Raw genomic sequence first — 14824 nt, forward strand, 5'->3', positions numbered from 1 at the left:
ATACTTTAACCGTAAGAATGGTTACCTGTGTGAAGGAGCAGAATGAGAGCAGGACAGGGGCGTGTGAATGAATAAATGAATAAAACAAGGACCAGGGAAGGAAATAAAGTGACTCTAGCGAAAGCTGAGAACACCTCTCCCTGCAAAAATGGACATAGGCACATCCACACAAATTGTAGCGAGTGAATCCTGGGGTTTCACAAACCTAATGTGTACCCACGGTAAGCCGTTTGTTTCTGGGATAGTCCACTGGACGTGCTGGAGCAGAATGCCTGTCTGTGTGAGCCTGTCATCCAGTAAGAACCTCTAGGGGCCCTCAGCCTTGTCCTCACCCAAGGCTTCGTAGCTTACACCAGTGCCTGACAACTCTGGCTTCATATTAAAATGACCCATGGAGCTTGTAAAAGCTCTCAACACTGGGCCTGACACTAAGATACCCTAATTTAATTAGGTAGGAGCTAAGTATCCATTTCTTTAAAGATTCCAACATGCAACCAGTTTTTAAAACCACTGGCTAAACAGTGCGCAGAGTCCCTGAGATCCAGAACCTCTGAGGTAGGATCCCCTAACTTTATGGGCTAAACCAATTACCAAGTAATTCTTTTGCACACTCAAGTTGAAGAACCACTAGCTTAGGGAAAATTCTCTTCTTTTTTTTTTTTAAGATTTTATTTATTTGAGAGAGAGAAAAAAAAATATGAGTGGAGGAGGGGCAGACAGAGGGAGAAGGAGGAGAAAGAGACTCCCCACTGAGCAGGGAGCCCAATGCGGGACTCTATACTAAGACTCCTGGACCATGACCTGAGGCAAAGGCAGACACTTAACTGACTGAGCCACCCAGGTACTTCAAGAATTATTCTAGAATTGGTATGGTTCCTGGTTCTGGTTTATACTCTTGCGTTTAGGTCTGTTTCCAGCAAGAGGGTGGGTTGGGATGGCAGGGCTGAAGATGTGGCCTTTCAAAGCCTCTTAATACAGAGCTCACTTAACTCTAGCACAGTAGAGTTCTGACAACCCCATGACAAATGTGCTTTTGGGCTGAAACATATCCAGTCACATAGGATGGGCTGGTAGTACTGGTGGTCCCATCATGCTTGTGGCCATAGGGCAAGGGAATTAATGAAACTCGCACAAAGCTTTCCTCTGAAAAGGTTTTTCCCAGCAGTAAATCAGTCTTTTTAAATCAAATGGAAAGTCAAGAGACCAGCCCACATTTTTAAAAATGTCTACATCTGTTTAATGTTACTGTAATAACAATCATTAAAGGAATAGCTGGTACTGGGGGGAGTGTGGGTATAACCCAGGATCTACCCCTTTCTCAAGATTGGAGCTTTTGCTTGCATTCGTGGAGAGTATTCAATTACTAGGTATTACATGCTCATAATTGCTTAGAGCAGAGGACTAAGAGAATATGTTTTTCTGCGAAAACAACTGCAAAGCAGCACTCCTACAGCATATATAAAATAGGGCGACTACCATGCCACCCTTACCTCAGGAACTGGTCTACGGTAACCCTGATCCCCTCCATGCACTTGCTGCCCTTCCCCCTGGTGACTGGAGCACCACACGGACCATCTGTGGGGGCTGTCCTGTCCTAGGAACACAGACATGCACCAAAGGGTTTTAGGCAGGATGGCACTAAAGGACTATTTTCTCATTCTGCTCCCAGGAGACTTCCGCTGAGAAAGTCTCACCCTCTGGTAGCTTCCAGCAACAAGGACCCAGCATCCTGGCCCACCATTCATTCTTGACTTTTCACATCACATAACTCTACCATCCATGGTTCCAGTTGGGTCATCATGTTGGCAAAGTCAACAAAAGAAGGGATTGATTGCCTCCATGCATGAGCCTTGGGCCAACTCAGCCACTCTAGCCCACAGCAAGGAGGTTCTAGGGCCAAGTGAAGGTACTGTTGGTGGCCCAGGATCCCTTCTGATCCTTCAGTTCCCCCAGAGTGCAAGTGTTGACCTGGAGCTACAGGACAAAGGGGTCGATCGGTGGCTCACACATATATGTCTGTGTTACTGGATAGAAAGATTTTCTTCTCCCTCTTACCTGGACCATTTGCTGTCCTCTCAGGCAATTTCCAGTATCTCTCAACCCTAGCCCCCAGCCTGGGGGAGGTTGTGCTGCATGTCTATGACAAGAGAAGCAATACATTGGCACATTAAGAGGGTGTTTATCCTCTGCTGAATAAGAGCATGCAAGCAAATTCTTAAGCTGCATTTTTCAGGGGAAGGCAACTACAATTCAAAAATCACAGCATTTTTCAGGCGTGACTCATCGTCGCAGTATACAATAATATGAGGAGAGGCTGGAGACCCCATGGTTGGTAAAGACCAGTGCCCAGGCATGACACAGCTAACTTTCTGTGGCCGGTCTTTGATACAAACTGAATCCCTCTGTCACAGAGTTCCATTAAATAACAAAAGAAGAAAGAAATAGGGAGATTAAATGCAATTGGAAACAAAGGCAATGATAATGTGAACTCGACCAAGAAAAGCACCCCTTCACTCCGTTGGATCTTTCAGACACAGAATAGAACAGCAATCTAAAACCAACAGGAAAACTGGACCAAGGCTGGAGAGCAATCTCATGGCACCATCTGGAAATAACATCCATGACAAATAGGAGTTCCCTGGTTCCTATTAGACTTCAATTTTAACCTTTATTATTTTTCCATTTGTTTTTTGTATTTACACCTTGTCTCCTGAACTAGAATTATGAACTCTGAGAGCAGAGATTAGATTAGAATCTTCCTAGCCTCCCCACAGTTTTTAGCACGGTGCTGGCCACAAAAACGGTACTCAAAAATAACTTCTTTGGCTTGAGAATGACACTTCGAAATTGACTTCGAGAAGTCTTAGCAGCCAAGTGAACTGCTCAAGACCTACTTTCTAGAAGCAGGAGAATGCAACAGCAGGCTCTGGAGACTCAGGGAATGAACAGCTCAACAGGACACCATAGCGGACAACACCTTGAAGGTAAACAAGATGGAATAGAAAAGAAATATAGGTATGAAAGTAAAGGCTAAGGGAAATGAAAGGTCCTTATAATGCCATGAAGATCCACCCGTCATCTTCACGGCAGCATAACAGAGGCAGCTAAGGTGCCGTGCCAGGGACAGGTCTACAGAGGAAGGAAATGGCATAGCTGCAGGCCTCCCCTTCCTCTCTGACAGGGAAGAGTACCGCATATTCGCTCTGTAAATAATCAACATATTAAGTTAATTGCTCTAGACAAGGAGACTAGGAAAGGTGTCATAGGAACCCTTTGCCCTCCAAGGACATATTTGCCCCACCGGCCAGCTGACGTGATAGGGAATAGATAGAAGAGGTTCTTGAAGATTGAGTGGCTCCTGAACACCAGCAACTCCCCTTAGTCCAGAGGTTAAAGCAGCTGCTGCCTCTGGTCCCCAGCAAATTGCCCGTGGTTCTAACTGCCCTGGGGCAGAGCCAGGTGTCAGGCCTCCTCAGCTGCTCCCCTAGTGGTGATATATCTGCCCAACACATACCAAGGGCAGCCTGGGATTCTCCCCGGAGCTGGTCTTGGAAGGTACATGAGATCCTACCTCAACCTCCATCCTTTTCATTCCCCCTGAAGTTGAGGAACTCAGCAACTGTCCTGGGTATGTCCTTGACCATGGAGTTGGAAGGATCCCTCCTCTGACCTTCTGGTTTGCTGAAAGGATCAGCAGATGACACCCATCATTACTGTCTGTGGTTGCCCACCTCACAGTTCATCACACAGCGGGGTCCCTGCCCTGCCAGGCAGTGGTCTTGATCCAGTTACGAAGGACATTTGTATGCATGTACTTCCCACATCAACCCAACCCTGAGAGACAGCTCATCCTAATCTTACAACAAGGACTCTCAGATCCAGCTGGGCATTTGAGTCCATGTCGCTGCACACAGTGCCTGTGTGACGTGCTGGCTCACATACTGCTGCTCCTATGCTGAGATAGGTATAGAATGCTCATTAAGTGTGTGCCCCCAGTCTAAGCCCCAGGGATGCAAGTGTGAATTAAGCAAATGTGGTTGCTGTCTTCAGGGTGCTTACAATATTGAGAAAGGGGACAAAGCAAGTCAGCAGGCAATTCCCGCATAAAGGCCTGTGATGACAGAAGGTCAGGGTGCTGAGGACCACAGTGACTCCTTGTAGACCTATGAGGCCCTGGAAAGCTGTGTAGAGGGAAAGACATCTCTGCTGAAACCACAGGGCTGTGTAGAAATGAGCCAAATAGGGGATCCCCGGGTGGCTCAGTGGTTTAGTGCCTGCCTTCTGCCCAGGGCGTGATCCTGGAGACCCGGGGATCGGGCTCGCCGCATGAAGCCTGCTTCTTCCTCTGCCTGTGTCTCTGCCTCTCTCTCTCTCTCTCTCTCTCTGTGTGTGTGTGTGTGTGTGTGTGTGTGTGTCATGAGTAAATAAATAAAAGCTTTAAAAAGACGAAAGAGAAAGAAAGAAGAAAGAAAGAAAGAAAGAAAGAAAGAAAGAGAAAGAAAAGAAAGAGAAAGAAAGAAAAGAAAAGAAAGAAAGAAAGAAAGAAAGAAAGAAAGAAAGAAAGAAAGAAAGAAAGAAAGAAAGAAAGAAAGAAAGACGTTCCAAGCAAAGGGAGCAGCCCTGAAGTCAGCCGGTGTGACACTTGATGGAAGGGAGGCCAGCCTGGAAAGGCAGGGGGATGTGAGAGGAAATCCTGCTGAAGTCCACACCAGCCAGAGCATGAGAGTTTGGTTAGCCCTGTTAAGGAATGTGGGTTTTTGTCCTGTGGTCACTGGGGAGCTCTTGAAGAGTTTAAGAAGGAGAATAATGAGATCAGGTTTGCATTTAGGAAGGCTTGCTCAGGCTAGAAGTGTGGGAAATGGCCCGAAGGCAGGCAGCCTGAATGCAGGGAGCCCTGCTAGCCAAGCCTTTGTGTCCTGGCTTGAGAATGACAGGGGTGGGGTGATTGCTCCTTCTCCCAGGCAGGGAGAGTAGGGAGAGTAGGTAGGGAGCGGGGTGGGACGCTGTGAGAGATAGGGAGGACCGGACAGGGGGGAGGATGGGGAGTGGGTGTTTTGAGTGAGGATGCTAGCGGAGGAAGGAGTAGAGTAGGGGTGCAGGTGGCTGGAGTGGGTGAGTGTCTGTGCCTGGCAGTGAGATGAAGAAAGGAAAGAGGAAGGGAAGGGGTTTCTGGGGGTGGGAGGTAATCAGTTCCTTAGAAGTGTTTGTCAGGAAATAAAGCGGGACTGGGACGGAGCTGTCGGTGGGGATGACAAGTGAAGGCACCGGCGTGGTGGAGTGCCAGGGAGAAGAGGCAGCTTGGGGAGAGGGTCGGCACAAAAGCCCCACAACTCCCAGCATCTCAGGAACGGCTGCAGGAGAGGAGGCTGAGAAGGAGCAGCCAGGCGAGAGGGAGGTGAGGCCGCCCACGAGCAGGAGCAGGAGGAGGCTCTGCGCTCTGGGGCCAGTGGCCAGCCCTGGGCGCGGTGGCTGCGGTGGGATCCGGGCAGGCTGGGTGTCCCGGGAGGCCAGGCCGCGCAAGAGCGCCCCGGGGCTACATTCCTTCCCCTTCCAAGCCCAGTTTGCCCCGAGGTAGGGACTTTCTCGTGCAGTGAACAGAGCAGCCTGCCAGCCCCACACTGGAACTGCCCCCAGCAACGCTGCCCTTCGAGAATGAGCCATAGGGCCGTCCACCCCCAGATAGGAATGCCTTGGCGCCAGGAGAAGACCCTGGGGCTCATGGGCTGAGTCACGGAGGCTCCCCCCCCCCCCCCCCGCCCTACCCCAGGTCCGCCCCCTGACACAGGCCAGGCCTCCTCCCCACCAGCAGTGGGTGCACTGCCTCGGGCCCAGGCTGCTTCCCTGAGCCGCATCATTAAAGGGAAGGTGCCTCTTTTGGGTCAGGAGGAAGTCAGGAGGCGCCCCCTCATGATCAGAACTTAGTCCAGGGCTGGAGGAAGGGGAAGGCGAAGGCGTGGGGCTGAGGGAGCCCGGGGCTGGGAAGGTATGCAGGGAGAACTTGCAAGAAGCCGGGGTCCCCTTCTTCCTCATGTCCCCTGCCTCCCCTGCGCTCTCCCCCTCTGCGCGTCGGGGCTGGGCTCCCTTAGTCCAGAGTTTGTCCTGACAACTAGACCTCAGGGACACCTGGGGGGGGCGGCGGCCTGGGGTGACAGCTGCAGAGCGCAGGGGACAAGGTCTCATCCGACGGGGCAGCCCTCGGGCCGCACCTCTTCGGTTTAGCAAGGCGCCGGCGGAGGAGACTGGCGCGGCTCCGGCTTCCTCCCTGGCTCCCAGGCCTGGCGCGGCTCTCCCGGGCTCTCCCGGGCTCTCCCGGGCGGTGGGCCTGGGCGCTCAGCAGCAACCTCGGCGGTGCGCTCCAGGGCTCCAGGACGAAGGTGGCCGCCGCTGCCCTGCCCGCGGACAGGGCGCGGGGAGGGGCACGCTGGGACGCCTCCCACACCTTCCTTCCCCCGTCTCTTCTCCACTCTGGTGTCCTCCAGAATGGACAGGAATGTCAGCAGCGCAGCGGCCTCGTGTCTCCCATATGCTCGAGAATCCGAATGGGTGAGTGGATGCTACGGAAGAGGCAGTAAGAGGCAGTGAAGGGTCGGCAAACCCTGTGGAGCCCGAGGTGCTGGGGGCATTCCTAGGCCGCCCGCCACTTGGCAGAGCTTACAGGATGAAAGTAGCCCCCCTCTTCCGAGTGGCCTGGACCCCTCCTCAGGTGCGCTTGCCCAGCAGGCAGAGGCCACTGTGAACCCACGGGGCCCAGCACAGTGGCTGCCATGAATGTCCCCTGAACCAGATTCAAGCTCAACGGCATCAAAGGGGACTGCACGTCTCTCCAGAAGGTGACAGGCCCTAGCGAAGAGAGCACCTTCCATAAATCTGTCATGAGCCTAGACACCCTAATAAGGGAGCTGGGGTGGAGTCTCAAGAAACCTAACATTGAGAGGAAATTTAGTCCCTTCCTTGGAAACTTCCCGTCTGCAGTCACAGGCCAAGCAGCCAGACTCGGAAAATAGCAGTGACATCATTCACACTTCTCCTCCATCGAGCACGCGGCCATGGCAGCACTGGGGCCTCTGCTTACCTCCTTCCCTTGCCTGGAATATCCTCCTCGTCCCACCTCCTCTAACAAAATCTACACAACCAAAGAACTCAACAGATGAAATGACGTGATCCCTGGGATTTACTGGGGTCCAGAAAGGTCTGGGTGGTGGAGAGACAATGAGGAGAGGGGAGATCGTTAAAATCAAATAGGCCCAGGGTTGATAGTTAATGAAGCGTGATGGTGGGTAGAGTTTTCTTAACACGTCCTATGCATCCATAAAAACCAGGTCAATCCTACCTTGTACAGGAAGCTTTCCTGACTACTCTCCACTCAACAGACAGACCCACCCCTCCCTGGGCATAGTCCAATGGCTTAGCCTATCCACAGTAGCATAACGATATACTATAGCCACATATTAGGGGTTTGTTTCATAGCCTTTCGGTTGCCCTTTAAATCCCATGGCAAAAAGGAGAAAGGAAAGACTAACATTTCTTTTTTTTTTTTTTAAGATTTTATAATTTATTCATGAGAGACACACAGAGAGAAGCAGAGACACAGGCAGAGAGAGAAGCAAGGCTCCCTGCAAGGATCCCAATGCAGGACTCGATCCCAGACCCCAGGATCACAACCTGAGCTGAAGGCAGACGCTCAATCACTGAGCCACCCAGGTGTCCCAAGACTGACATTTCTTAAAGGCCCACAGTGTATAGAGACTGGAATGCATGTTTCTCATGTAGGCCATATCCTACAGCGCTTCATCACCACAAAGTTGGGCTCTCAACAAGCATCTCAGTCATATTTGTTGGAAAATACATAGAAATCATTAAGAAGACACCAGCACAACCATCTGGCAGACTAGTAGACAGCCATCAAAGACGATGGACAAGTTTCTAATGGCAGGAGGAAGGATTAATACTGCTAAGTGAAAGATAAACAGAAAATTGTATGCATGGTATGATCTTAACTATAAAAACTGCGTAGAAAAAAAAGACTGGATGGAGCTCAAAATGTGCTAGTTTCTGGGAAGGATTATTAGGGATTTTTTTTTCTGCTTTCATATTTTCAAAATGTGATTTAACATCATAAACAAGAGGAATCAGCAACCTTTTTCTGTAAAGGACCAGATAGTAAATATTTTCAGCTTCGCAGGCCACATAGTCTTTGTCACATCTACTCACCACTGCCAATGCAATCTGAAAGCAGCCATAGACAATGTATAAATGAATCACAGTGGCTGTGTTCCCGTACGACTTCATTTACAGAAGTAGGTGGTGGCCTGAATGTGTTTCAAAGACCAGCCACAGTTTGCCACCCTCTGACCTATTACTTTATAATCAGGGGAAAAAAAATGTTACTTAAGTTATAGTAGGCATGCATTCTCGACTATAACTGTAGGATCTAGGTGCTATGATTAATAGAGCACAGCAAAGTACAAAAGTCTTACCCTTGCATGATAAAACACTCAAAATTATAAGTACTAAATTATAGAATATGAGAATGAATATTCTGTGCTGGATAGAGAAGTAAAAATTCATGATAGCAGTAATTAATACAAATTTTATCTCTATTTTTAAGCCTAATACATGTCATTTATTTAGATTTTCTTTTATGTGTTTCCATAAAGTTTTAAATTTTCTTAGAGAGTTCTCAGGAATTATTATTATTCTATAATAGAGATTATAATCTCTATTATTTTTAAAGACTAATTTGGGATGAACAGAAAACATTAAATTCTCTTCTTCTTCCCCCCTCCCCCCATAGATTTTCTGAAGCAAAGGCCCTAGGAGAAAGTATAAATGAAACAAGAAGCAAAATTGGTAAGCAGATGATATTCTTTGAGCCTCTTTCACAGACCATTTTCCTGGTGAAAATCAGGTCATGATGTCCCTCCAAATAACCATGAAGCCGGGCTTCAAGATGTCCCTGCCAAGGAAGCTGCTTTGTGAGTGCCTTTCCTTGGAAGTTTGTCATCTCTCCTACTATCCATCAGGAAAAGTGTTTTCTTTTGTCTAGAACTTGAACTTTTCATCCTCACGCAGGCCTGAGCTCTAGCATCCCAATGAGAAACTTTTGCTTTTCCCTCCGGTGTTCCTCAACCATAGCTCAACTAGTCATAATGGCAAGATTACAGTGGAGTTTCATATTTTCGAGTGCTATGAAACACTTTTACATCCCCCACCCCACAAAGTTTATACTTAGCATTTCTGGCACAGGCATAAATTTTTCAGTACCATTCGGTAACCAGTGGGAGGAGGAGAAGGCAAAGGAGCCTCTGTGCCTTCCCAGGGCGTAGGCTGCCCAGTAGGACTCTGCCACTTAGGTGAGCGTCCTTGGAAAGATGAGGCCAGGGCAGGAGGCAAACTCAATACAAGTATGCTTCATATTTTTGTCAAAGTGAGAAGAAAATGTTTCCTTCTTCCCAAGCTAGAAGGCACCCAGGGTCCTATCTCCCAGGCTGAGGCAGCTCTGAAGGCAGAAGTTACCTCCCTGTTCACAGCTGACATCCCGCAATTCCCTTGTCCCACCCTCCTCCCCTCATAAGTGAGGACAACACAGAAGCCACTGTGAGTGTCCCCTTTGGCTTTTCCTACAGAATGTGGAAAATTAGAGCAGCTTCAGGCACCCTGTCTCTAAATAGGAGTCTCACATTCGCCTCTGCAGCCTGAGGCAGCCGGGCCCTGAGCCATGCCCAGCACCATGCACAGAATCCCTCTGGTCCCAGGGGTTCTTAACCTAAGATCTAGGAACTCAGATAGGGGGAAAATGAGCCTTTATTTTCACCAAGCTCTAACTGCAATTTAGCATACCTTCAGTGATAAATGTAGGCAGGTGACCCCAGTAGGACTAGCAACACCTGTCACCCCTGGAAATTGCAGACATTTTCATTTCACAGCCCATTGTGGCAGATATCATTAAGTATCTTTTATACTTGTCAGTACTTCTAAATTATGATAGTTATTAGACTCACTGTGAGATCTTATTATTTAATGCATTTATATAAAAGCATATAGGTGTTTCTGTATCTCAAAAAGTTTTAAAATTTGGTTAACTATTTCAGTATAACTGATTTCTCTTAAAATCCAATGTTTTTTTTTTCTTTTTATTCTGTGCACCCTAAAAATCATCATTCTGAGACAAGGCTCATTGCTTCATCAGATTGCCAGAAGGATTCCTGGCAAAAACAAAACAAAACAAAACAAAAAACAATAAAAAACCCACAAAGATTACAAACTCCTTTCTTGACCTGGATTCCCAAACCCCTAAAACTACATGGGAAAAAAGAAAAAAGCCCTGGATGTTAAGGGTGTGTACATCTTTCTGGAGATAATATCCAAAGTTTGTCTGATTGTCAGAGGGTTCAATGACCCAAAGCAATAAAGAAATTGGTTCTAGGTCAGTGCCCCATCGGTAGTACCACGACTTCAGGGCTAAGGAGCAGCCCAGGGTCATGGTGGCCCACTTGGCTGGGTGGCCTGGAAAGAAGGGAGGGCAGAGAAAGAATGGAGGCCTCACTGTGTCCAGGGCCGACTTGCCAGCCTTGTGGGACTCAAAGGACCCAGTGGTCTGTTTTTATCCCTGGAGGTCTGTTTATAAGAGGGAAAAGAAACTGCTTTTAGAAACAGCTTCTCCCCCAAAAAGTAATTTTAAGTTTTTCTCTTGAAAAATATATAACTCTCTCAACCAAAGTAAAATTATTCATTCCAACACTAATGAAATAGACTCATGATGAAAGAGACCAATGGCCTATAGTAATTCATGTTTTCACTCTGAGTACAGGTTGTTGTCACAGATAGTTCCTAATTCTCCATAGTTTGGGTGCAATATCATATGTTCATGGATCCAGTTTGCCACGTTCTCAGGAGGAGGCAAGTCAGAAGCTGCCCTGTGGCTCTACGGCTGCCCTGCCCAAAGAGCCAGGGTCTGAGTGCGTGAGAGCTGTAATTGGTCTCTTGGAGAGAATGATCTAGACACACAGAGTCCAGATTTGCTAGCAGAAACCCTGGGCGAGTAAACCTTTGTTTTTTCTAGATCATAACAAGCAAACCTCATACCAATGTTGAGATTCAAGCATTCACTACTACCAAAAAAGTAGTTAAGTTTAGTGGTGCTAATAAAGCCAATATCCCTCTTCCTTTACTTTATGCAAAGAGCAGACTAAGATCCATCCCCTGGCCACCCATCTTCTAAATGTATTTTTGATCCCAGGGGGCCTGGTTGAGTTGGATCACTGAGACGGCCTCCTTACTGAACAAGCTGTCATGGTGCTTGGCCCCAGGAAGTAGCCCATCACCACTGCATGTCCAACACAAGGCTGAGATGAAGAAAGTACAAGGTGGAACTTGTACACACATTTAAATTTAAAATTTCCAAGGCAAAAAAAAAAAAAAATAAAATAAAATAAAATAAAATTTCCAAGGCAATCTTGAAGGAAACTGCTTTCAGGAGACTTGTGACCTTTCTAAGTGCAATTTTTCCTAGGGAGAAATTAAATGATGTGGAATTTTCAGTCCCTAGTGACTGAAATCTTAGACTTAGTGAATCCAAGAGTCAGGAGGTGGGAGCTTGGCAAAGATGTACCATCACATGTGTGGGATTGTGACTCAGCTCCGCTCCCAAACTGTGCCACATCCTGCCTCTGTACCCCGAGGCAGGAATGGGATGCTGTGAAGTGCACATGGAATTGGCCTGCAGAGAGGAAATTAAAACTGTACTTGTGAACTACAGATCAACCAGCCCATGTGATTTAAGTTCAGGTCCCTTCCTGGGTAATTCGTTTTCTCTGACATTGTGATCTAGGACTGTCACTTGAGTTTCATCCTCAAAAATTCCTAAAGACTAACAACTCACTTATAACCACATCATACCTAATTTTACATGACATAATAAGTCAACCAAAACTTCCATATTATTTCCATTTCTTGTAACAAGCCAACCCAAACTAGGTAGATAAACTCTTGCTGCCTTTTCCGTCCTTCTCTGTACACCATTTACATCAATTCTGATTTCAAATCCATTGAAATCAGAAATGGAAGAAATAGTCAATTTAAAATCTCCCCCCTCAAAAAAAAAGTAGTCTTTTGTTTCTGTAGGAAAGCTGTTTTCACTGTATGTATGTGTCCCGTACACAAGAGTGTTAGACTGCTTTTCATCACATGGGCTGTGTATTTAACACATTCACACATACCCTGCTTCCATTCATCATATCTCTAAAAATGCCATTGAGCCCAAACTAGGGGAAAAGAATTAGACCTAGTTAAAAGCAGTGGCATCAACCAGGCCATTTTTCACTTACTAAAATTCCGGCATTCGTTCTTCTATGTGAGTGTTCTACTACTGGCAGCATTGTCTTTGGCAACAAGGAACAATGAGGGGCTGTCCTTTGGCATAAGGTCCCCTCCTAGATCTGTCCCAGAACTGGCTGCTCTGGAGGCAAGGGACAGAGCTTAACTCTTCATCTTCCACCGACCCCTCCAGGCCTAAATGAAAACTAACCTCACAACATGCTGCACAGAAGGATTTTCACTAGTGGGCCAATCAGTGATCAATGAAAAAACCACAGGAAAGGTAATGGAAGTAGCTGTTAGCAGGAGGTAAAGGGGAAAAGAAAACACTAGAAAGCGAACAAAACACTCTGAAGGGTTTCTTTCTCCTACTCTAAATTCAAAGGACCCCAACCCCCCCGCTTTGAAAAACACTCTTTAATAAAATATTTCTCTTAAACATTTGGGTGTTGAGAAATCATTTCTCAGATCCAGGTCTCCATCAACGGGATAAATAGGACAATTTTCAGTAGGGTGCCTTTTCTGTACTGGTGTCTTCCCTTAAGCTTTGCTTCTGGACCTGTTGGTGCATGTTGGCTTCTAGTAGCTTATCTGGGAGTAAGGGAAAGATGAAAATCCAGGTAATTTCACTAGATTATGAAAACCTGAATTAAGTATATTCTTTTGTTACTCTTTGGCACTATCTCCAAGTAACAGCCACCCCAACGACATCTTCCGCCACGTACTGAGCACTGACTGTGCTGTGTCGAGAACTTGACATATGCTATCTCATTTAATCCTTGCAAAGAAGAGCCATGACGGGTACAGGGGGCAGGGAGGCAGGGTTATTACCCCGTGTCATAGATTCTAGATCATGATTTTTAGTCTTCACACTTCTGAAATCAAGATACATTTGGCCATTTTTTCACACTTAACGAACCTCTGGAATGAAAATTAGTCTTAACATTGAACATAATCTAGATTCTATGAAATAGGGAATCATCATTATTTTGCAGATTTAAAAAAATGCAGTTTTAGTGAGGTTCCCTCTATGTGACCAAGTTGAAATTAAATTCCATTTCTGCCCAACTCCAAAACTTTTCAATACAGTTTATGATCTCCATAAATTCAGATTTATCTGACTTTGACATTGTCTTCTGAGTTTAAGATTTTACTCAGCTGTCCCTCAAGTCTTGTGAATCTTTAGCCTTTATCTGGTGTGCCCAGCAAAAGGTTCAAACTACACCCTAGCTCATGCACACACAGCCCAAGAGGATGAAAAGAGTCTTTGTCACATGACTAATGACAGGTCACCTTGTGCCTATTGGGGCTCAATTGCAGGGGACAGAGGGGCCTGAAACCCAGCCTGCTCTTGCTTTCATTTCCATATGCATCAGCTCAGGGCTGCATGTGTCCTTAGAAAGGGATGACTTTTTCTGGTTTGCAGAAAGATATGCTATGGATTTGCAGTAGCCCTGGTAGGATTCAGTGCCCCACATGGGTTTCAACCATCATCTTCCTTGGTTTAGAAAATAGAATAGTGGGGTTGTATTTTCAGGCTCCATACAATTCCAATGGAATGGGTTTAGTGATGCTTCAGAAAACATGAGAGAGTTCAAAGCATTAACTTCTATGAGGTTTAGTAGGAATGGATGTCATGAAGTACTTACGCTTCATGCAAACAGGCTCCAGTAAGCACTAGAGAAACCCTGATTAAAGGCAAGCGTAGAAGTCATTAGTGACCACAAGACAGAAATGTGTTACCTTCAAGTGGAAAAATACTATATTCTCAAAACTAAGTTTGGCTATAAGTGTAGAAGGAAATTTACTATCTCGTGTAACCTGCAGGTCCAAGGAGTACAATTGGCTTTGCATGTACCCTTCTCTCCCTCCTCCTCTTCCTCTTCCTCCTTTTCCTCCTCCCCCTCCCCCTACCTTCCATCTCTCAGGGCTATTTGACTAAGTTCCCTGATGGCCTCACCCCATCTAGTGACAAGGTACCTCTGAAAGTTCTCGATTTACATGGTATTGGAATTCATAATTCCAGTAAATGTGATCTTTCCCGGCAATGTTGGCAAAAAGTCCCTGGAGGGAGGTTGCTTAGCCTGGCTTAGGTCATGTGTCCATCTCTAAAGCAATCCCTCCATCCAAGGGGAATGAAATACTTTGATTGGCTGAGCCTAAAGTCTGTGCCCATTCCTCAGGCAGCAGCTTAACCTGCCTGAACCACGTAAACTGAACAAGATTTGTAAGGAATTGAAGAGTTATCTTTCTCCAAAGGAAGAAATGCTGGACACAGAACAAGCAAGTTCCCTGCAGACCTTTCAGAAATTTTTCTGTGGTTTGAAACAGAAAGTCAGGAGCATCTGGGTGGCTCAGTGGTTGAGCATCTGCCTTCGGCTCAGGTCGTGATCCCGAGGTCCTGGGATCGAGTCGCACATCAGGTTCCCCGCAGGAGCCTGCTTCTCGCTCTGCCTATGTCTCTGCCTCTCTCTGTGTCTCTCATGAATAAATAAATAAAATCTTTAAA

The 14824-nt window shown here is 46.7% G+C and overlaps 1 protein-coding gene across 3 annotated transcripts in view; it reads left to right on the forward strand.

Moving 5' to 3' along the window:
- The window catches only part of KIF6 (kinesin family member 6), a 377491-nt gene that overhangs the window by 278625 nt on the left and 84042 nt on the right, over positions 1-14824 (forward strand). For all 3 annotated transcript variants that reach the window (XM_041753408.1, XM_041753258.1, XM_041753340.1), the window contains exon 15: positions 8795-8850. In XM_041753408.1, coding sequence (XP_041609342.1) covers positions 8795-8850 — 56 coding nt within the window. The remainder of the gene's footprint in view (positions 1-8794; positions 8851-14824) is intronic.

This window comes from Vulpes lagopus, chromosome 1 (genome assembly GCF_018345385.1).
Source record: "Vulpes lagopus strain Blue_001 chromosome 1, ASM1834538v1, whole genome shotgun sequence".
Classification (NCBI taxonomy): Eukaryota; Metazoa; Chordata; class Mammalia; order Carnivora; family Canidae; genus Vulpes; species Vulpes lagopus.